The 22,413-nt window shown below is 45.7% G+C and overlaps 1 protein-coding gene across 1 annotated transcript in view; it reads right to left on the bottom strand.

Annotated features, from left to right (window-relative positions):
* The window catches only part of LOC147729357 (astacin-like metalloendopeptidase), a 531,217-nt gene that overhangs the window by 30,449 nt on the left and 478,355 nt on the right, over positions 1 to 22,413 (bottom strand). The window contains exon 12 of the mRNA XM_086959628.1: positions 19,272 to 19,491. Within this exon, the coding sequence (XP_086815754.1) occupies positions 19,272 to 19,491 (220 nt within the window). The remainder of the gene's footprint in view (positions 1 to 19,271; positions 19,492 to 22,413) is intronic.

The following is a 22,413-nucleotide window of genomic DNA, read 5'->3' as shown; positions in this document are numbered from 1 at the left end:
ACAGCCTCCTCAGGTAACTGAGCCTACCCCTTGTGAAAAAACTGCCCCAGAGGAGGTCAGGCCTGTCCTGGCAGAGCAACTGAGGGCAGACACATCTTATAATGAAGTACCCAGTCTGGAGCAGGTATCCTGCCCCTGTCTGCTAAGCCTCAGCCAACCAGGTGCTGCAGATGCCAGTGATGTCAGTGGAGCCCACAGGGCCTGCTGGCAAGAGGAATCCCCTGATCCACAGATTAGGGACCCACTATCCAGATGAATAGCCCTCAGCAATCTGAGGGATCCCTCTTAGCCTTAACACATGACATCCCCTAAATGGACTCTTAGGGATAAGTACAAGTCAGCCATGGAGAGAAAGGCCTCGGTTGTGGCCAGTGCTCTGAGGAATTAAGGCCAACAGTTGGAAAGTGGATTACTAGTAGGGGCAAATGTAGGTCTGCCACTGGCAATAAGGCCACTAACACAGTATAGGGCTCAGAATAGGTCTTAGAAAATTATTCCTATGCTCAACCCTTGGTAACGTGGCTGCGAGCAGGCAGGCTTAACTTCAAAGACCGGTATGCGAAGCATTTAAAAACACCAATACAGTTAATAATTAGAACACAACATATATTAACACTTTTTTTATCTTTTAAATGACACCAAAACTACAAAAATCCACTGTAGGGAACCAGAGAGATGAATTTTTAAAGATTAGTCACTTTCTAGTGCTTAGAAACCAACAGTTCCCCTTTTAGTCATTTTGTTTGCTCTGACAGGGACACATTCATGTTCTGGAGGATCTCTCACTACTCTATTGTTCAGACCCCTCCAGCAGGCAGGGTCCAGTTAAAACTCCTTTCTGAAGTTCTTCTTGCAGGTCCCACAAAATCCAGCACACACTCCAAGGTTCTGGAATCTCTAAGAGGGTCCTTGAAAGTGTGAAACTTCAATTCCGCAATCCTCTTGAACAAAACCCTTAGAAATCCACTGGTACTCCAGGCTGGGTATTCTTTGTGGGGATGTCCAGATGCGCTCTGTTAACCTATAGCTTGCAGGGAGTCTGCTCTTCAGTTTTTTTGAAGCAGGTTTGATCCGTAGGGCTGTAGTTTCAATTGGGGCAATCTCGGAGTCCTTTGGAAATGCACATCAGAAATCTTCAGCGCAGACCCTTCTGATTCTCTTAAGTTTTAAGCAGCAGATCGGAGAGACTCTGCCCCTCTCAGATACTTATTCCAAGTTCTCTGGATCAAGCAGGAGGTCACTGCCGACCTATGGAAGCAGGGCTACTCCCCAAGGATATGACCACATCCTGAAAGTGTGGCATTATTTTTGTCCCAGAGTGCACCAAATCGTCCAAATTTATAATGGCTGATTTTCCAGCAGGGACGTAAGAGCTGGCTAAACACATCGCTAGGATGGATACTTTCCATAGACTCTCCCCCTTGCATCTGTGCATGCCTTCCGTAAGACTAGCTCTAGGTGAGGTGAAAAGTTTAGAGCTGTAAATGACACTGGTTTCTTCCCTCCTCTTTAAAGACCATGGTTTACGATGACTCCTCCTGCCCTGGCATTCCTGTGGAACAGCACACCGCCCTCCCAAAAGAGCTGGCTAACCCTAGGGACTCTTTATCACCTCTTCAAAGCAGCCTGGCTAATCCACTTAACTCAGACCAATCAGGACAGACCACTGGAAGGATGAATCTGGACTTCCAAACAAGAAAGTCTTATAACTTCTTGTCTGTACATTTTGGGAGCAATTCGACAATATCACCCAATAAACCCTTTTAGGGCCTCACTTCCCTATTCAGACACCCAAAAAGTCCCTCTTTTGGCTTAACAATTGACAGGTAGACACCCCAAACTTTGGACAGGATCCAGCCCCTACAGGGGAGTGAACGTCTCAGTGGCCAATACAACAGGAAATATACTCATCAGTGCAGTTGCACCTTCCTTGTATAGCCACTTAGGAAATAAAGACTCATCTGGTCCAGGTGAGCCTTATCTCTTTTCATTTGTGCGGGGGGTATGTAGGACGGTAGGATCCCTCTAGCATGGCTACCCCCACGGTTTGCCTGGTGTGAGTGTGTTTTTGACTAGCAAGACTTTGATCCTGCTAATCAAGACCACAGTCATTGTGCTTCCACCCTAAATTTGGCATGGAAGTACTTCTGCACCTCCTCAATTGGCTACTGGTGACCCTGTAAGTCCCTAGGATATGGTACTGAGGTACCCAGGGCATAGGTACACTAGGGTCTCTCATGGGCTGCACCATGTATTATCCCACCCATGAGAGACCACTCAAACTGTGACTGCACTAGAAGGACACCCCTACAAACACTGGAGTCCATTCTACATGATTTGTAAGTGTGGTCAGCCATTTTGATACATATAGTGGCCATCAGTCAGTACACAATGGATAGCTATATAGTGGCTGTGCCGAACCAGGGCATGCTTTAGTATCAAACAGGTTAGAATCATAACCTAACATTGTTACCGATGTTGGAGGTATGATTCTTTGCAGTGTGGGGCTCCCTTGGGGAACCCCCAGTACTCCTGGTAACAGCCTTCCAGGGTCTGCCAGCAAGCTAGTGCTGCTGCCGCCCCAATAACACTTCCGCGTTCCTGCTACTGAGCTGAGCATGAAAGGCGAAGGTAGAACAATAGGTTTCCTTTCACAGGGAGGTGTGACCACCTCCCAGGCAGGACTTAGTGTATTGAGCTGGAGGAGAGTTGGTAGGGGGGCTTACCAGCACCACCAGACTGCTTTGAAGGGCACATTTGGTCCCCTCATTGCATACTTTACTTAGAACCAGATCTCCAGCTCTGGTGCGAAACTTGACAAACGACATGGGAGTATCCAGCCACTCCTATGGGAGGGACCCCTGAGGTGTCCTCACCCCTTTCTTAAGGTATAAAAGAGCTTAACTATGGGTCGGTCCACAGATTTGTCGTGAGACAAAACTCAAGCCTGAAACCACGTCACTCCTCGACTGTCTGGATCCCTGGACTTGACCTGGAATTGACACTGCATCACGGAAGACTCCTGCAGCTCCTGATTTTGTTGCTCTACAAGTCTTCTTTGTCGTCTGTCTGTGCTTCTTCCAGGATCTTCAATAGACCGGTGGGCATCAAGGACACCGAAGTAATCTCCCTTGGAATTAAGGAGTCACTCCCCAGCATCTGCAGGCACCGCAACACAGCTGACTTGTCCGCTGCTCCTAACGTCCTACAAACTTCAAAAGACTCATTAACACAGATGGTAGTTTAGCAACTCCCTTGAGATTGGACCTGTCCTCTCTGCAATTTTGAGGCCAGTATTCCTCGTCGGAACCTCTGAGACCAAACCCCTGTGCACTGCGTCATTTTGCCATTGTCAAGGCCTGTTGGATCTCCACTACAAATTTCTTAGGGCTACTAGAAGCTTCAGTCTACAGCATTTCTTCCTGCCACGTACAGCATCTTCACTGCATCCTATGCACTGTGGGCCTTCATTCTTGGTGAGCTGCTTGAGTTCCTCTTGGGTCTCCTATGATCCGGCCTGTGGGTCTTACTAAGGGCCTTTCCTGCTTCAGTGGGCTCCTCTGCTTCCTTGGGGCCTGCTCTGACTCTCCTGCTTGTAGTGAGTCCCTTGGACCTTGCTGGTCCCAACGTTGCTCCTTCTTCGCTTTCCACGCCTGTTGCAGCGGCCCAGGCTTGTTTTTGCTCCTTCTAGACACCGACCCCCTAGTTCTTGACGTTCGACATGGGACTGCTTGTGCACGGTTCCTGGTCTTCCTCAGTGGCCCCTGCTCCTCCGAGCTGCATCAACAAGGTCACCGTCAACTCCTTTGAACAGTTCATCATCATTGGGCATTGCTCTTCCGTGCCTCCTGGTCACCTGTCTCCTTTGCTTACAGGTTCTTCTCTCCAAGAATCCATCTCGTATTCCACTGGACTCTTGCACGGTCTTCACAAGAGGCATCTTAGTTGCAGTCCTCTATTTTGTTTCTGATGTTACTTTGCACATATGCACCCGGTTTCTCTGGTGTAGGTATCCTGGTTCCTGGGATAGCCAGGGCAGGGGTGGGGTGACTCTCCAACCTTCTGCCTTCCCCAGGGTTTCTTCTGGGTCCACTGGGAAAGGTCCTTCTTCTTCAAAACTGCAACCGCAACTTTTCCATTGACTTCCATTAAGTATGTGGCTGTGTTTCCACTCTGCAAGCAGCCTCCGTGGGTTTCTTGAGTACTTACCGTGGGTGGTTTCTTGGGTCCCCAGCTCTTCTGAGTCTACTGGTCCAAGTCCCGACTTTTTTCGGAGTTTGCATTCCACTTTTATAGTATATGGTTTGATCTCTCCCGGGAGATCAATGTGTATTGTACTTACTTACCTGGTTGCAATTGAAGTATTGTTTGTATTTGTGTTTATTTAGGAGATATACCAATGTCTTAGTGAGTGTTGTATAATGACTCAAACTACACTGGTGATTCTTTTTAATTTAACCTACACTACATGATTAGATCTGACATATCTTGCTTAACATATTCTTTCTGGATAGCCTGAAGGCTGCTCTCCACACCTACTACTTAGAAAGCTTTCTAACGTTGTCTTAGACCACTGAAATCACCTTAGTGGTTGTCTGGATTAGTGCAAGGTACTTCACTCAAATAAGTGTGCACCATATACTAAGTCAGCCTCCTACACACGCTCTCAAAGGCGTTGTAATCAGAGACAAATAGACTGTATTTTTTGTCAAGCCATTGCACTTTCCATATGTTGAGCCAGCCACCTTTTGGTCCTTGAAGCACCAGTGTTTCTCTGACTGATCTTCTACACTCAACCAGAAATCTGAGTTGGGTCGTTTGATAATACTACATAATTCTAGAGACCCAGAATCCCAGTTCTTTGAGATCTTCATTAATCGCCTGTCTCATCTTGGCGTTTTCCCTGCTCACATGCAATTTTCAATTCAATTAAAAAATTCTTCATTTCGGCATTTATGACCATAAAAGCACAGAAGAAAAAAATACAGCACAGTTTATACATATAAATCTTACAGAAATAAAGTGCGCGTGCATTGCAGTATTTAAAAAAAGAATTCTGAATATTAATATTAAAGAGGTACTACTTAAAAATACACATTTTATAACGTTTAAAAAAGGAGTTAAGAATTATTAATGAATTTTGTTTACAATAAAAAGCTAAAATTATCCAATAGACCCAGCTTTTAATATAGATAGGTGTACACACCACATAGAGAATAAATATCGGGAGACTGAATACACAGTGGGCAGACTGGTGTCGTATTTTAGGAGCCTATAGGCCTCCACACAATGCTTTGTCCCAAGGTTCCAGCAAACCTGTTGATGCCATCGGTATCTAACCTTCTTGTGTGCCGGCCAGACAAATAGTACATGTTGATCCAACTCCGGATTATCTGCACAGACTGGACAGCCCTGAGTCAGAGTGTTTTCCAATTTATTTGTAAAGACACGCAGTGGTAATACACTGTGCCTAAATTATAAGTACAGTTTTTTAGCAAGGGGAGTCTGTATGACATCAAGAACAGGTTCTAACTTATATTGAGCTTTGGCCTCTAGAAAAGATAGGGGTAGTATGTCAGTGTCAGGGTTGGCCTTTATGTGGTTGAGTTAAAATCCTCTAAAAATCTTTGACAAGGCCTTCTTGGGAGTTATTGTGAAAATTGCTTCAGCATTAGCCCGTAGGTCTCCCATCCTCAAAGCAGTCAAGGTGTTTTTAATATAGAACAGCCATGGGATTTTTCCAGCTCTCTGTAAATTTAGTACCTCCTTTAGTTCTTCTCTAAAGGACTCAAGCTCTGGAGTACTCCAGAGACGTCTCCAATAGAGAAGGGGCCTAAGGGCAGCTTCCACCGTGATTGGGCTGACTCCAAGGTCTGTATGGAGTGGCGTTAGTGGTGTACTTTTAGAGAGACCTAATAGCTGCCTAAAAAGAGTTCTCAATCTTAGGGAGGGGATCAGATGGTCGATGGGCCCAGCTTTCAGCCCGATACAAGGCCGCTCCCTACCCTGGGCCTTGTAAATTTCCATTGCCGGACAAGCCATTTTGTGGGTGCACTTCCTAGACATCTTTGCTGTGCACCCCCTACCTCCCCCCTAGCTGTCTGAGCCAGCTTTAGGCTAGCCTTCTTAATTTTTGCGTTACACTCCAATTTATCAGTGAGTGTTAGGCCTAAGTAGTTGAAGACAGTCACTTTCTCTAATAGTTTCCCATCTAAAAGAAGGTTTAGTTGTGTGGTGTTACCTGTATTAAAAACATAAATGTTGTTTTTAGTGAGTTTATCTCCAAACCCCTATTTTTACAAAATAGCTGGAAAATATCCAAGGCCCTCTGTATTCCTATTGGGGACTTGGATAATAAGATGGTGTCATCGGCGAACATCAGGGCCTGAACCTAGTTGTTTGCCAGCCTAGGGGCATCTATGTCCCTCCCAGCAGTCAAAACCTCCACCAGACCATTGATAAATAGGCAAAAGAGGGTTGGGCCAGGACGCATCCTTGTCCTACCCCTCTGTCTATTGCAATGGGATCAGTAAGTTCACTGTTTTTACTGTATCTAACACACGCCTAGTTGTTTTTGTAGAGCCGCTTCATCTGGTAACAGAGGTAAGGGGGGCCCCCAAATCTAATAAAATGGACCACAATTTGTTCCTAGGGACCAGGTCAAAGGCCGATTTTAGGTCAACAAAGATCAGATAGAGGCTGCCTCCCTCCAAGAACACTGTCTTCCAGTACAGAAGTTGCAGCCTGAGTACCTGATATATTGTTGACATCTTGGATCTAAAACCTACCTGGTTAGGGCTAAGTATAGAATGCTCCTCCATCCAGCTTTGCATTCAATCCATGCAATTTGTTTTTAGACTTATGCACTGATGGTCTAACACTTTGCGTAAAAACTGGCAAATTATATGGTAATAAAATATACAACTGTAAGTGTCCACATTGTGAGACATGTGGAGGATATAACACATAGTTTTGTTTGTCCACTACTGCAACAGTTTTGATACCATTTAAAAAAAAAAATATGTTTTGAGGAATGGTATTCAAAGCATACAGGTCTATGCACTTCTGACAAAAATACCGTTCTAGACATTTTTTCTAGGTTTTTTTTGTGTGCAAAATGTACTAATTAAATTATGAGTTGATTTTTTAAAATCTGGATATTTATATTTTTTGTAGTACATTTCAAGGAATTCAATTCTTTTTAGTTTGTTTGCCAGTATTAACTATGGAGATTTATTTTATATATTGGAAATTACAGTGTGGAAATGTTTTGTTGGTGTCCTTGGCGATTTTAATCAAAATGAAATAAATGTATTTATTTATTTAACTGTTTACCAATGACAATAAAATCTGTCTTTTTCAACTACATGAGCTATATATTTACATCCAATGATAGGTGGAATGTTATAAATGTTGGTATACTCGTCATTTTGCAGGTTTGCAGCATTTTAAGAATGCTACTATTCTCTTTACTCTCGCTGACGAGATTGCTATGGAGCTTATCATTGTTTTAGTTTAGCACCTCACCTGAGAGCATCTCAGGGCAAGAACACTTTGAGTCTGAATCACAAAGGTAATTTACACTTTTGAGTAGGTTTCTAGGTGTCTGTAGTCACTAGCAGCACTTTTGTAGTAAGTCCAGCACTACTAATGGCAAAACACTGGTAACTCTAGTGTCTTCCCATAAAAAATAATGGAGGTCGAGACTTAAAATTTAAAACCCACTTGAAGTAATGTTAAACGGTCTAGTTATTTACCTTTGGTAACACTTTTTCTCGTGGATTTAGTAGCTGCCTGTGGATTCCTCACCTTTTGAATAACTCCCATGCGCAGCATTCCACGTAAATCTTTCTCCGTAGCTCTCCCATGTTGATGAGGATGTCAGAGTGTATCTGCACCGCACGCGACGCCGCGTGATGTCATTGGAGCCATAAGAGGACCTCGTCAGCATGCTGACATCAGTTCCGACCATTTTATCCTTGCTTTCGAGGCAAACTGGTGAACTAACAACATTTCCAACCAGTATACATAGTATACAGTTCAAAACATAATAAGGAAATAACAAGCAATAAAATTTCCAAATCAACGCATCCTCATGGTTTTATTAGAAAATCTCATAGGAAACATATATACAAATTTATTTTCAGTATAAGCAGACCAGCAACAGGGAGGCAGGTCGGTCAGTGAGGAATCCACAGGCAGATACTGTAGCCACCATAAAAAGAGTTACCAAAGGTAAGTAACTTTTGCCCCAGTATTGGAACTTTCATAGATTCCATGCTTTGTATCATTCTCCGTCATCGGAATGGGAGCCTCGGTAAATAGAAAATACCACAGCAGTAGGCACAATAGAGAACAACTAGGCCTAGGCCTCATCCCATTTGTAGCCTATCCACCTCTTTTTATAAAAGAGAAAAAAAAAGTTGCAACAACCAATCAGAAGAGCCTCACCCCATAGAACCCTCCTGAGAGAGCCCCAGAGCCTCAGATTTTCTACTGCACGTTGTGTTAAGGGAGTATCCTCTGTTATCTCTCCACCTACTGGGAAACCAAAAGGTTTTTAAAAACCTGGTTCCCTGCCTCAGGATTCAAAGTCTGACAAGAAAACCCGCTCGTCGACGGTGACATCTTCAGGTACGTCGACGGCGAAAATCCATCAATCACCCATTTCTGCCTCGACGGCGGTATCGATGACGGCGTCGACGTGGACCGCATCGACGTCGACGACTGGACCATCACTCTCTTCATCGACGATGAGATTAATATCCTCACGTCGACGACGATGACGCCGACTGTGTTGTCGACGAAGATGACGTTGAGGACGACGATGGCAAGGATGACGACTGCTTTGATTCTGACGACGAGCTCGTCGACGATGCCGTCGACGATTTCACCTCCGTCGACGATGGTTTTGTCTCCGTTGACGGTGCTCTCGTCGACGACTACCCCATCGCCGAAGAAGTCGACAACGATCCCGTCGACGGTGACTCCGTCGACGATGCAAAAAGTAAGAATTTCAATAAGAAGACGCTAGATAACACCGGACATGACGTCCCCACGAATGGTGACACCCTTACCTCCTGCCTTGCTTTTAGAGGAGGATTATTCAGAGGAAGAGGATGATGACGACGATGGTCCATATGAAGATGCTTACAGTCCATTGCAGCTCCAGGTAAAATACCAGGATTCTGATTCAGAAGGCTACTACGAAGAAGTGCGTCAACTTCCTCCCAGAGAAAGAATTCAAGAGCAATCTCAACAGGGTATGGTTTCGATGCCCTCTTCTCTGATAATTGACCTGCAAATGATGCTAATGGACTAAAGGAGAAGGTTTTCTTCCCAAACTCCTGAAACCTTTCAGACGCCCCCTCCACCACTGCCACCTTCCACTTTAGCTGAGTTTCAGCCAACAGATCAAGAACCTGCGAAGGTTCGTCAAGGAATAACATCAGGGCAAGTGTATGGGGACATTGATGACGGTTCCTCGGATGATGGAGGAAATGTGACAGAGGTCCCAAATCCGGATAGAGAATGGAACGAGTACATTATCCCAGATCCACCTTCTCCTTCACCGTATCCGGTAGATTCACCACCAGCTGACATCGGTGGTTTCCATAACCTCATGGAAAGGGCTTCAAAACGGATTGGCCGGCCAGTTCCAACGGTTCAATCGGACTGCTTTCTTTACGATTTCAAAGAACCATAAAGAAAATCCATCCGCTCTATTCCCAGCATAGAGCAGGTTTGGTCCGAGGGAGTAAAGGTCATGCAGTCTACAGCAACCGTCATTCCGGTCCTACCGCGACTGGAGAAAAAGTACAGGGCCCATGATGATAGTCCCGCGTGCCTGGTTGGTCAACCAAAGCCGGACTCCATGATCTCCCAGGCGGCACAAAGGAAGTCAAAGAACCCTTCGGCTCCTCTGGCCTCTCCACCGGATAAGGTGGGTAGACGCCTGGACAATGTCGGCCAAAGATTCTCGTCAATGTCAAGCCTCCTGGCTCGTGCCTCCAATAGACCTTGTAATTTTAGGACGATACGATCGCCAAATGTGGTGCGCTATTTCTCCGTCTGTGGATCAGTTACCGGAGAGTGCTAAGGCGGATGCAAGGAAGATCTTAGAAGAAGGGGAGCAATCTTTCGCCGAAATAATTGACTGCGCCATGGACATCGCCACAACTGATTTTAGAGCTTTAGCAGGTTCGGCTGTCCTCAGGAGACAGGGCTGGCTTCGGGCTACCTGGTTTCGCCCTGAAGTGCAAAACAAAATATTGGATTTGCCTTTTGATGAGGACATGCTTTTCGGAAAGCACATAGATGATGCCTTACAGGATATCAAAAAAGACACTGAAACGGCCAGGTCGTTAGGCACTCTTCAATACCGTAAGGTGCCATTCTGAGGAGCGAAACGCAAGGGTTATTCAAATAGAGGAGGACACCAACAACGTTATTCCTCGTATTCCCAATCATCACAAGCCTACAGTCCTCAGTACTCACAAAGGCAGGGCCAATCTGCTTCTTTCTCTCTGCAGCCAACAAGAGGCCGTCAAGGTCGCCAGGGCAGAGATTCATCTAAGAGACAATAGCGGCCTTCTGGCTCTTTCTACTGTTCCTTCCCCTCAGGTAACATCAGTGGGGGGCAGGATTTCTCATTGTCTGCGCAGCTGGGGGATCATTACATCAGACCAGTGGGTTCTGAATATCATTCGGTTTGGCCACACGTTAGAATTTCAACATCTTCCTCCCTCCAGAGCTCCTCGCGCCACCGAGGCAAAACATCTGCGACTTCTACGTCTTGAAGCCCACCAGCTATTCATCAAGTGTGCGATAGAACCTGTACCTCACTCCTGAAGAGGAAAAGGTTTTTACTTCAGGTTCTTCCTGGTTCGCAAGATGGAGGAGAAGTGGCGTCCAATATTAGATCTAAGGGAGCTCAACACCCATCTCATAAAGCTGTCATTCAGAATGGTCACCCTTCTGGACATTCTACGTCTTCTAAATCCAGGGGATTACATGGCAACTCTGGATCTAGAGGATGCGTACTTCCATGAACCGATCCATCCAGCTCACAGGCGATCCTACGCTTCACAGTAGCCAAGAGCCACTTTCAATTTAAGGTGCTTCCTTTTGGTCTCAGGTCCGCACCACGGATATTTACAAAAGGTCTTGCCCCAGTGGCGGTGTTTCTCAGAAGGCAATCTCTAGAGGTTTTTCCCTACCTAGACGATTTGTTGATAAAAGTTCAATCCTTTCAGACAGCTTCCAAGGCAGTCAAAAGCTGCATTCAACTTTTCAACCAACTGGTTCTTCAACTCAACAAATCAAAATCGGTCCTTCTCCCTTCCAGGTCGGCCAGGTTTCTGGGGTCAATTCTGAATGTGAATCGCTGCAAAGCTTTCCGTTTGGAGGAACGACAGAAAAGACTTATTTTATCAGCTTGTCTCTTACAAAAGAGGAAATCTCGATCAGTCCGCCTCTACAAGTCCCTGCTAGGATCGATCGCATCTTGCATACCATTAATTCCGCACTACAGGTTTCGAATGCGTCCACTACATGAGCAACTGGACAAACAATAGTGCCAGGCGAAAGGCTCACTCGACGACAGGATAACAGTGACACCAGTAATGAGAAAAGCAAGCAACTGGTGGACGATAAAGGACAATATCTCAAAGGGTTTACCTTTCAAGCTCTCTCCATCTCCCATGGTTCAGACCACAGATGCCTCACTGGAAGGCTGGGGAGCAGTGTTGCAGGAGTTACATGTGAGCGGCCATTGGACGCCAAACAGCGCAAGTTCCACATCAATCTGCTAGAACTCAGGGCAATTCACTTAGCTTTACAAGCATTCCTTCCGGGAATTCAAAATCGCACAGTGCTGGTTCGCACAGACCATAAGACGTCTATGCACTATATATACAAACAAGGCGGGACAAGATCCCAGATTCTTTCAAGAGAAGCCCAAGAAATTTGGAACTGGGCGATTCTCCACAAGATTTTTCTCACAGTGGAACACCTTGCAGGTTCACTCAATACAACAGCGTATGCACTGAGTCGTCAAAAGTCAATTAGTCACGAGTGGGAATTAAATCAGGACATTCTCGAGGAGGAATTCTTAGTTTGGGGTACTCAGACCATAGACCTGTTTGCATCCCCAGAAAACAAGAATTGCCAGTTCTACGCCATCTAGGGTCATTGGGGAATGCTCTTTTGATAGCCTGGTCTGGCGCATTTGTTTACGCCTTTCCTCCGATACCCCGAATTCCGAGACTGATCAGGAAACTCAAGGCGGAACCTTGCAAAATGATTTTGATCGCACCAGCGTGGCCCCGACAGCTCTGGTTCATGGAGCTTCTCCTACTCTCTCAAGATCAACCAATTCACCTGCGGCCTATACAGTCCCTATTGACAATGTCTCAAGGTCAAGTGCTACATCCAGATCCGAGCCCACTCCAATTGACAGCGTGGCTCCGGAGCACAGAGAATTCCAGAATTTGAACCTCACTAAGGAGTGTAAAGAAATCCTGTCTCAGGCCCGTGCTCCAAGTACGAATAAGACTTACCGGGCGAAATGGAAAAGGTTCTGTCTCTGGTGCCAATGGCAGAATCTCCATCCATATAATTCAGCTCCGCATCACATCTTACCTTACATTCTTTCTCTGGCTAAATCAGGTCTGGATCATTCCTCTGTCAAAGTACATCTGGCGGCTATCTCTAGATTCAGGCGGACATCCTCAGGTCCTTCTCTTTGGTCGGCAAGAATTATCAAGCAATTCCTAAAGGGCCTCTTCAGGGTTTTTCCTCCAGTCCGGCCGCCGCCTCCGGTCTGGGAGCTTAATTTGGTTTTGGCTCATCTTATGAGAACCCTGTTTGAGCCTATTCACAGAGCGGATCCTAAACTTCTATCATGAAAGCTGGCTCTTCTGCAGTTCAAAAAGGACATTCAAATTCTCTGAACAAATCCAAAATTTAATCCAAAAGTCCCATCCGATTTCCATTTGAACGAACCTGTGGTTCTGAAATCTTTTTTCCCTCGACCATCTACACCGTCAGAAAGGTCGCTGCATTCCTTGGATGTCCAAAGATGTCTGAAATTCTATCTGGAACGGACAAAAATCTTCAGGATATCTTCTCAACTCTTTGTTTCTTATAGTGCCCCGCGGAAGGGATTTCCGCTTTCAAAGCAAGGCATTTCTCGTTGGATTTCTAATGCAATTTACTTTTGCCACCAAGAAGCGGGCAAACCACTGGAAAGACGTGTTCGTGCTCATTCGACAAGATCAGTCTCATCATCTGTGGCTCTATTTGCTGGAGTCCTTATTAAAGATATTTGTAGAGCAGCTACGTGGAGCAGTACCCACACTTTCACGAAGCATTACTGTTTGGACTCTTCCATGAGGAGCGAAGCTGCTGTTGGACAGGCAGTCCTGAGAAATCTTTTTCAATGAGAGGTGCGCTTTCCCTAGAATCCCTCCTTCCTGTATTGCACATTTTGTATCAGATATTGTATTCTTTTCTATGGTAACAGGTTATGTTTTGTTTCCTATGAGAAGAAGTATAATAAGATGTATTGATACTCATGTAACAAAATGTGCTTTTATGGCTTACTGATAGCTACTCTGATACAAAGCATGGGAATCTATGAAAGTTCCAATACTGGGGCAAGAAAACAAGTAACTTAAATGTAACCTTGGTTCCCCAGTATTAGTAACTTTCATAGATTCCCATGCGCCCAACCTCCTCCCCTGGGAAAGCTCAGCCTTTTACAGATGTAGTTATTGTTTCACAACGACTACGAAAATCTGAGGCTCTGGGGCTCTCTCAGGAGGGTTCTATGGGGTGAGGCTCTTCTGAATGGTTGTTGCAACTTTTTTGGTCTATTTTACAAAAAGAGGTGGATTGGCTACAAAATGAGATGAGGCCTAGGCCTAGTTGTTCTCTTTTGTGCTTACTGCTATGGTATTTTCTATTTACCGAGGCTCCTATTCCGACGACGGGGAATGATACAAAGCATGGGAATCTATGGAAGTTACCAATACTGTGGAACCAAAGTTACAGGTAAGTAACTTGTTATCGTCCTTTTGATGGATATACCTGCCTGTGGACTTCTCACCTTTTGAATAGAGTCTCTAAGCAGTCCTACACTCGGAGGTGAGTGCCGCCTGCTTATACCAAAAAATCCTGAAACACAGAACTAGCAAAATGTTTGCCCTCCTCACTTTCGACTCCAAGCAATAATGATTTGCAAAAGTGTGGAGGGAGGTCCAAGTTGCTGCTTTGCAGATGCAAATCACAGGGACACCTCTAGCCAAAGTAGAAGATTAAGATTTAGCTCTGGTAGAATGAGCACAAATATTTTCAGGTGGCTCCATCTTACCCGCATATCTGACGAACAGCTGGTCATCGAGCCTGAACTCTGAGGTTCTGTCCATGTAGAAACTCACTGCCCTATAACAACTAAGTTGTTACGGATACTGTTACGGGTACTGGAAACTGCAGAACGACGAGCAGTGCAAGTTCTCATGAGTGGCAAACCAGTCTGACTGAGGAAACCCCCACCTCTCGAAAATGAGATACACCACACTCGTGATCGGCTGAATGCTGCCAACTGAGACTGCCCACACGCACATTCAGAACTCAGGCCAAGTGATTTGCAATGACACAAATCTGATGGTCTTGACCCCAGGACTAAAGTCCCAGAGGTTCTCTGTAGAGATGATGCGACCCTACTCCGCCATGCTTGTTTATACCACATCGCAGTAGTGTTGTCTGTTAAGACCTGAACTGACTGACTGCAAAGGGAAAGGAGGAAGGCTTTGAGAGCCAGTCTTATCTCCTGCAGTTCCAACAGCTTGATGTGCAACCACCTTTCCTCTGGAGACCAAAGATCTTTCAATCAATCAATCATAACACTTGTATAGCGCGCTACTCACCCGGCAGGGTCTCAAGGCGCTTGGGGGAAGGGGACTGCTATTGCTCGAACAGCCAGGTCTTGAGTTGTCTCCTGAAGGCGAGATGGTCCTTGGTCAGCCGAAGATGGATGGGGAGAGAGTTCCATGTCTTGGCCGCCAGGTAGGAGAAGGATCTGCCACCAGCGGTGACTCTTCGGATGCGTGGTATGGCGGCGAGGGCGAGGCTTGTTGATCGTAGCTGGCGGGTGGGCGTGTAGAAGGCCAGGCGGTCGTTGAGGTACTTGAGGCCCAGGTCGTGAAGAGATTTGTGTGCGTGGGTGAGGAGCCTGAACGTGATCCTCTTGCTGACGGGGAGCCAGTGCAGGTCCTTCAGGTGGCCGGAGATGTGGCTGCGTCGGGGGATGTTCAGGATGAGTCGGGCGGAGGCGTTCTGGATGCGTTGGAGTCCTTTCTGTAGCTTGGCTGTGGTTCCGGCGTAGAGGGCGTTTCCGTAATCCAGTCGGCTGGTGACGAGTGCTTGGGTGACCGTCTTCCTGGTTTCGGCCGGGATCCATCGGAAGATCATGCGGAGCATACGTTGGGTGTTGAAGCATGATGAGGAGACGGCGTTGACTTGTATGGTCATCGAGAGGGAGGAGTCCAGGATGAAGCCCAGGTTGCGTGCGTGGTCTGTTGGCTAGGGGGTGGCGCCCAGGGCGGGGGGCCACCATTTGTCGTCAGCCTTAGCCCCGAAAAAACGCAAACCATTGAATAGTAAGTCCAAAAGAGTAGCCTGGGCATCCGTTGTAAAGCCTGATCCCCTCAAGCAGACTTTACGTCTAGTAGCCACAGCAGAACCCATGGCTCCTGCCACTGAGTCTGCATTGTCCAGCCCTGATTGATTAACCTGGCGGGCAGCTGCCTGTGCATGTTATGTTATGTTATACCTAATTTAGTTCATCACCACCCCCTTTTCTGAATCGTTTTTGGCCACTATAGGTGTGGCAGGGTATACTCAGACATGAGTCCCTTTCTCACTGCATCATCAGGATTCAAGCAAGCCGGGCCGAAGACGGCTGAAATGCCAGAAACCGGTCCCCGGTAGCTTGTCTCCTTTCTGGTGAAAAATTGGCTTGGTAGTTTAGTCTGCCCTGTTCCCATGATGCATTGGGCCAGGGACAGACTGATTTGCATATAGCCAGGTTCTGAGCTGGGATGGTGCAGTGAGATAAATAACGGTGATGGATCAAGCCCTGATCTTTGGACTGGGTAAGAGTGGTCTGCTTAATTCAGACCCTCTGTTCATCACCACCCCCTTTTCTGAATCATACCTAATTTATATAGCGTACGTACACCCGATTCGTTTCTTGGCGCTGATCGGGGATAAGTTTATTCGAGTGATTACGCAAATACCTCTCTGTTTAAAGAGCCATGTTTTTTGGAGTTTGCGGAAGGTCATGAGGTCTGTGCAGGATCTGATCTCTAGGGGCATAGAGTTACAGTATCTTGGGCCCAGTGTGGAGAACCTGGATCCGCCAAATCGTTTCTGTTTAAAGGAGGGTGTTGTCAGGAGGTGCATGTGGGCGGATCTCAGGTTGCGTGTTGGAATATATCTGTTAATCAGGCTGTTAATAAATTTGGGGGTTCTGCCTTTCAAGGATTTAAAGATGATGCATCCCATCTTGAAGGCACATTTCTGTGATATAGGGAGCCAGTGTAGTTTCTTTAGAAGGGGGGATTCGTGTTGGCGTTTGTTTTTTCCTGCAGAACCAGTCTGGCCGCCTGGTTCTGTATCAGTTGGAGACGGTGGATGTGACAGGCATAGTCAATATATGTGATCACCATGGCGAGAACTGCCTGCAGTTTTGCTTCCTGAGTTAGGAACTTGCTGATTTTCTTTATTTTCCTTAATTGGAAGAAGCAGGTAGAAATTACAGAATCCGACAACAGTTCAGAAAAATGACCCCGAAGATCTGTCGGCAACTTTGGGACGACCTCCTTTGCAGAGTCCATCACGGCATGTACATAATGAGCTAATAAAAAAGTTGCTTTAGTGGTTTAGTAGACTTAAGGTCCATACTTCCTGAAGAAAATATCTTTTTGGCTGACTACTCCATCTTTATGGACAATCTATCCACAGGTGTTGTAGGGAAAGAGCCAGAAGACAACTTGTAAGACCAGAAAGTCTAACCTCTAGACTCTCAGACGTAGGGTAAGATGACAATATCTTCTGGCCACTGACCTAGAAACCGCAACAGAGGTCATAGGCTTTTGCTGGATCTCCAAGACAGGCTCTGTTAATGCCTCATGGAATGGTAATAATGGCTCTGAAGAAGAAGCAGAGGAATGAAGTACCTCTGCAAGGATATTATTTGGCAAATGGAAAAGGCAAGTCCAATATTTCTGCAGATGAAGCAGCACTGGAGATGGCTCATTCAACAAAGGATCACACCTTTCCTCCAATGGCATTGGCGTTGACAATCTCAGCACAGGCGGAGGCCAGAGCAAAGGAGACATAGGCATGAATGCCAAGAAAGGAGCCTGCTGGAAGGGAGGTGGAAGGCCTCCAAGCGAATAATAAAGTAGACCTATGGTGACCTCATGCGCACGAGATGGAGTCTCATCTCTTACAAAAATGCTAAACATAGCAATAGGGAAGTTGGATGGATGCGAGCCTGGACTCCGGAACGTCAGATATACCGGATCCTGGTTTGAGGGCTATGTGCTGTACGAGGGACCACCAAATCAGGCTATAGCTGTGGAGTCTCAGTCCTCGGCCCTGGAGCCAGAGGGGGAGTCACAGGCTTCGGAGCCTGTGAAGGAGTGTTAGACCTCGAAGCAGGAAATGCAGCAGGAGACATCCTCAGAGACAGAGATATTTATTCTCTACACCAAGGTCTTGAATCTGGGGACACTGACTTCGTAGAATCAATTTTAGAAGAGTGCCGCAGAGACACATGGCGCAGCTTCTTCTCATGCTTTCTCCTCAAAGATTGTGAATTGTGGGGAGACGGCAACTTCAAACGAGGTCAAAACCTCTGGCGACCCCTCTTTTGCTTGTTAGCCTTGGCCATAAACAACTTAGCCTCCTTTTCCTTAGAGGCCTTAGGGTTCATCTGTCTACACGACGAACAAACCTCGACATTGTGGTTTGATGACAAACACCGGAGGCAATTCTTATGTGGGTCAGAGATGTACATTTGACCACTGCATTCCCTAAACGGCCTAAAATAATACTTCATTGGAGGAGACATCTTTAACACCTACAAAGTTGCCACGAGAGATACTGCAGAAATCTCCCAGAAATGGAGAGCCTTGAAAAAACCCTTAAAAGGGAACTGACGTCAGCACACAAACAATGTCCTCTTATATAATAATAAACCACATTTGTAAAGCGCGAACAATCACCCGTCTAGGCGCTGGGGGCCATCGGTAAGATTAAGCAAGCTATTGCCCAGAGTCACATGGTGCTGGGCTAACCTGCCGCCGCAGCCTGGGATCGAACCGTGATCCCAAGATTCCAGCATCAGTCGCCCTGGCCGCGGCGCCACACCTCTTTCTTCCTCTTATGGCTTCGATGACGTCTCATGGAGTCTCGATGGGAGCCAATAGATTGTGAAAAAACGTGGGAGAGCTATAGATAAACCTTTCTGTGGAATGCGGTGCATGGGGTAATTCAAAAGATGAGGAATCCACAGACAGATGCATTTATAAGAATACATTGTATAAACTGGTTTGAAATATAAATAAATATAAATTAATTGTATGTCTTTATATTATGTTATTATATTAACTATAATTAAATAAATCTGAGCTTATATTTTTTAACATTTATCTATGGGTTCAGCAAAAGATGGCAAGAAATCTGGTCATTTCCAACAATGTGCTTTTATGTTTCCACTTAAAAAGAGATCTACTTTCTGGTGGGTTTTAGTAGTTTTAATCAGTTTAAACTAAAAACCGAAAATCTATTTAAAACCAAACCAGAATATAAACAATTTTTCTCAGACTCATTTAGAGGTGGGGTAAATTCAGAGTTTTCACTTGTATAACTTTGCCTGCTCTGCAAGTGGAAACACTTAACCCTCCGGTCCTGAGGGCCTTTGTTAATTGTTGACCAGTAACATTATGGACAGCATCTGTTGAAGGGGGTCTAGCTTTCATCAGTAGGAAACCAATACCACAGAATATGATGCATAATGTGCCGATTCCTTTCCTCACAATTCTGTTAATCTGCATATTTTCAGAGGTCCAGCCTTACAGCTGAATTTTGTCTACTCTGTCATAATTCAGGCAACCTCCCAGTCACAATACTATCGATATCATTTCATTTAATCAAATATAATCACGCCTGGCCAGCTTTATGCTTGTAAGTGAACTTACCAATGGAGTATTTCAGCTGGAAGCCTTTACTTTGCACAGATTTGTCTGTGATGAACTGGAATCTCATGGTGTTTCCCAGGGAGTTAATGGTGGTGGATTGTTTGCTCCCACAGTACTTGCCGATGAGGGAGTTAGGCCTAGCATCGTCCATGATGAGCAGGTAGTCATAAACACAGTTCGTAGCAGCCTCCACTGAGAAATCAACAATGTTCAAAGAGATCTGGATTTACAAAAAGCAACAGGGAAACGTTGGTTAAGATAATGACATTACATGGATGAGTACATATTCAATAGAAAAGTCTTTGAGCTTCTAGAGAGATTGTCTTGAGTAGATGGCATAGAATATAGAATTTAGGATTGCCTGAGTAAATGCTGCCTGTGCACACACATATGAATGATGCTGATTCATTGAATACGGCTGACCGGGGAGGAGCTGGACACCAATATTTATACAAGCAATATCCTTAAAGCTTGACATCTATGCTCGCCGAATAAGGGATTAAGATATGGAATAAGAAAATCGGCAGAAGCCTTTTATCCAGGAACATCACTATCACGTGATCGAGCCAACCATATGAATTGATGGTAGATGAGCCTATGGAGCTATAATTGCCCTGCTGCCCCTCATCCGGATTAGTTACAGACCTTTGGGACATTCGGAAATCAACTATAAATGTAGAGTATTTTCATTTGCCCGAAGTAATTGATCTGGCCCTGCCCGGAATCAAATCAACAGTTTCCCAGGGACGCCATTTAGAATCAACAAGGTTATATACGCTGTTATAAGAAGAAAGCTTGCTTTACACATATACAATGTCCTGAAGAAGGTGGCATAGAGAAATATATGAGCCACCGAAACGCGGCGACGCAACATTGAATGTTACATCCAAAGAACCATACGGGTGTCGCCCTTGATTAAATAACTTATGGACACCCGTTCTAAGAGCTAAATATTGAGTTCTATATGGAGTAACTAACTAGAGATGCTGTTTACTTGTTTGCACTACACTTGGTAGCTAGCTTTCAGATATTTAGATCTATGTACACAGTGGTATCTTTTTTTATATAATTTGCTTTTTTAACTCTATTGTGCTAAAATGACTGGTCAATAGGACTTTTTAACTGTTTTGTATACACTGATTGTTTTATGATTGTTGTAGAACATACTATTATTAATTTTATTAAAGAAACGCTGTATTTTTCATATTCAGTTTTGTTGTTATTCTGATGTCACTTCATCACCTTTGAGGAAATGAACTTGTCAGGAATAGATGCATGATATAGCCGAGTGTGAGTTATTGACTAGGGGAACCTTCCACCGCCAATTTTTTTTGGTTGGGATTTTAATAGTCCCAGGAGAAATCCTCTTTTTTTACTTACCTGTGGTACCCCTTCTCTTGGGTCACTCCCATTTGATTTTCACTAGGTTTGTATTAACGGTGGGCGGCCAGCTACGCTCCGTGCACGGAGTGTGCGTAGTGCCGCCTACTCCGCATTTTGCGGAGCTGGCGGAGCCAGGCGGCACTACGCACGCTCCGCAGACGGAGCGTAGCTGGCCGCCACCCGCCTCCCTCCCGCCCTCCCTAAATACTTTGAAATAAAGGAATAAAATAATTTAAAAAGCGCTTACCTTGCCGCCGCTGCCCGCCGCGTCCCCGGGGCTCACTATCTTCCGTCTTCCGTCCGCTTTACTAATGCGCATGCGCGGGCGGCCGATCATGCGCATTTTCACGAGAAAATGCGCATGCGCGGCCGCCCGCGCATGCGCATTAGTAAAGAAGACGGAAGATAGCGAGCCCCGGGGACGCGGCGGGCAGCGGCGGCAAGGTAAGCGCTTTTTAAATTATTTTATTCCTTTATTTCAAAGTATTTAGGGAGGGCGGGAGGGAGGCGGGTGGCGGGGCTGGCGGCCAGTGGTTTTTGCGGAGTGGGGCTACGCGGAGTGCGGAGGTGGGCGTAGTTTCTCGCCCACTTCGCGTAGCTCCACGAAGCCCCACTCCGCGAACTCCGCCCAGGGTTAGTTTGTATATGTCACCATAACCCGGAGATGGCAACATAGGACCATATTGCTCCTGGTTTCCAATGTGCATTTTTTGAATTATTTGTCTATTTTGGGGTAGTTTGTGTGATCAAGTCAGTTTCTCTGACGAAACGTGACACAGCAAATTAAAACTTTGGTATTACTCTGAGTGCGAGTGCTTCATTCAGAAGAATTGGTGGAAATATATATATATATATATATATATATATATATATATATATATATATATAGACACTGAAAAAAACATAGGTTTCAGGTACGTTATAGTTAGAAATTTGCATTTAAACAACCTTTGAAATTCACTGAAAAAACCATAGGTTTCAGGTACGTCATAGTTAGAAATTGGACATTTCACTCGTATAAAACCATAGAAATACCCGCGTTATAGTTAGTTCAGCTAACTATAACTCGCGCCCCTCCAATTCACTATTGATGACATCACATATTACATCACTCATGACATGGTCAGTAACATCACTAATGACATCACTGATGACATCTCAAATGACATCACTGAGGAGACCCCCCACCGATTAAAAAAGAAGCCCCGAGGGGTGACGGTCCACGAGGCTGCAGGGAGGGGCCGTGAGCCCCCGCAAATATTTTTGAAAAGCCCCTGGGTGTGGCGGTTCCCGGGGCAGTGTGGGGGGATTGGTGCCCCCCACACATTTTTTAACTGCTCCCAGGACCAGGTCCACCCGAGGGCTTAATTTAAATGAAGCGCAGGAGCTCACACTTCGGTTTTTTATTTTCATGGCCGGATCTGCGGATCCATCACGCACATCGCAATTTTTTCAAAAAAAAATTAATGCTTTTTTTGGACCCCCTGAGCAGGCCTAGTGGGTCAGGGTGTTTCTACCTTGCCCCCTTTTCTTGTTTTGCACCTTAGTTTTTAGGTCTCGGAACTGCGAACAGATTGCGAAGCAATCTGTCGTTCCGAGACTCTTTTGTAATCATTCTGGCTTTCGAGGAGTCAAGGGAGACAGACAAGCGAGGTGCACGCGCAACCTTGGAACTGGGATCAGGTCGCGCGCGCTTCCTGTCTCCCATGGCTCCTTGGAAGCAGACTCTCACGCACGCACACACATACAGACCCCCCCC

Source organism: Lissotriton vulgaris, chromosome 2_2, assembly GCF_964263255.1.
Source record: "Lissotriton vulgaris chromosome 2_2, aLisVul1.2, whole genome shotgun sequence".
Taxonomy (NCBI): domain Eukaryota; kingdom Metazoa; phylum Chordata; class Amphibia; order Caudata; family Salamandridae; genus Lissotriton; species Lissotriton vulgaris.
This window is presented reverse-complemented; position numbering and strand designations above follow the sequence as displayed.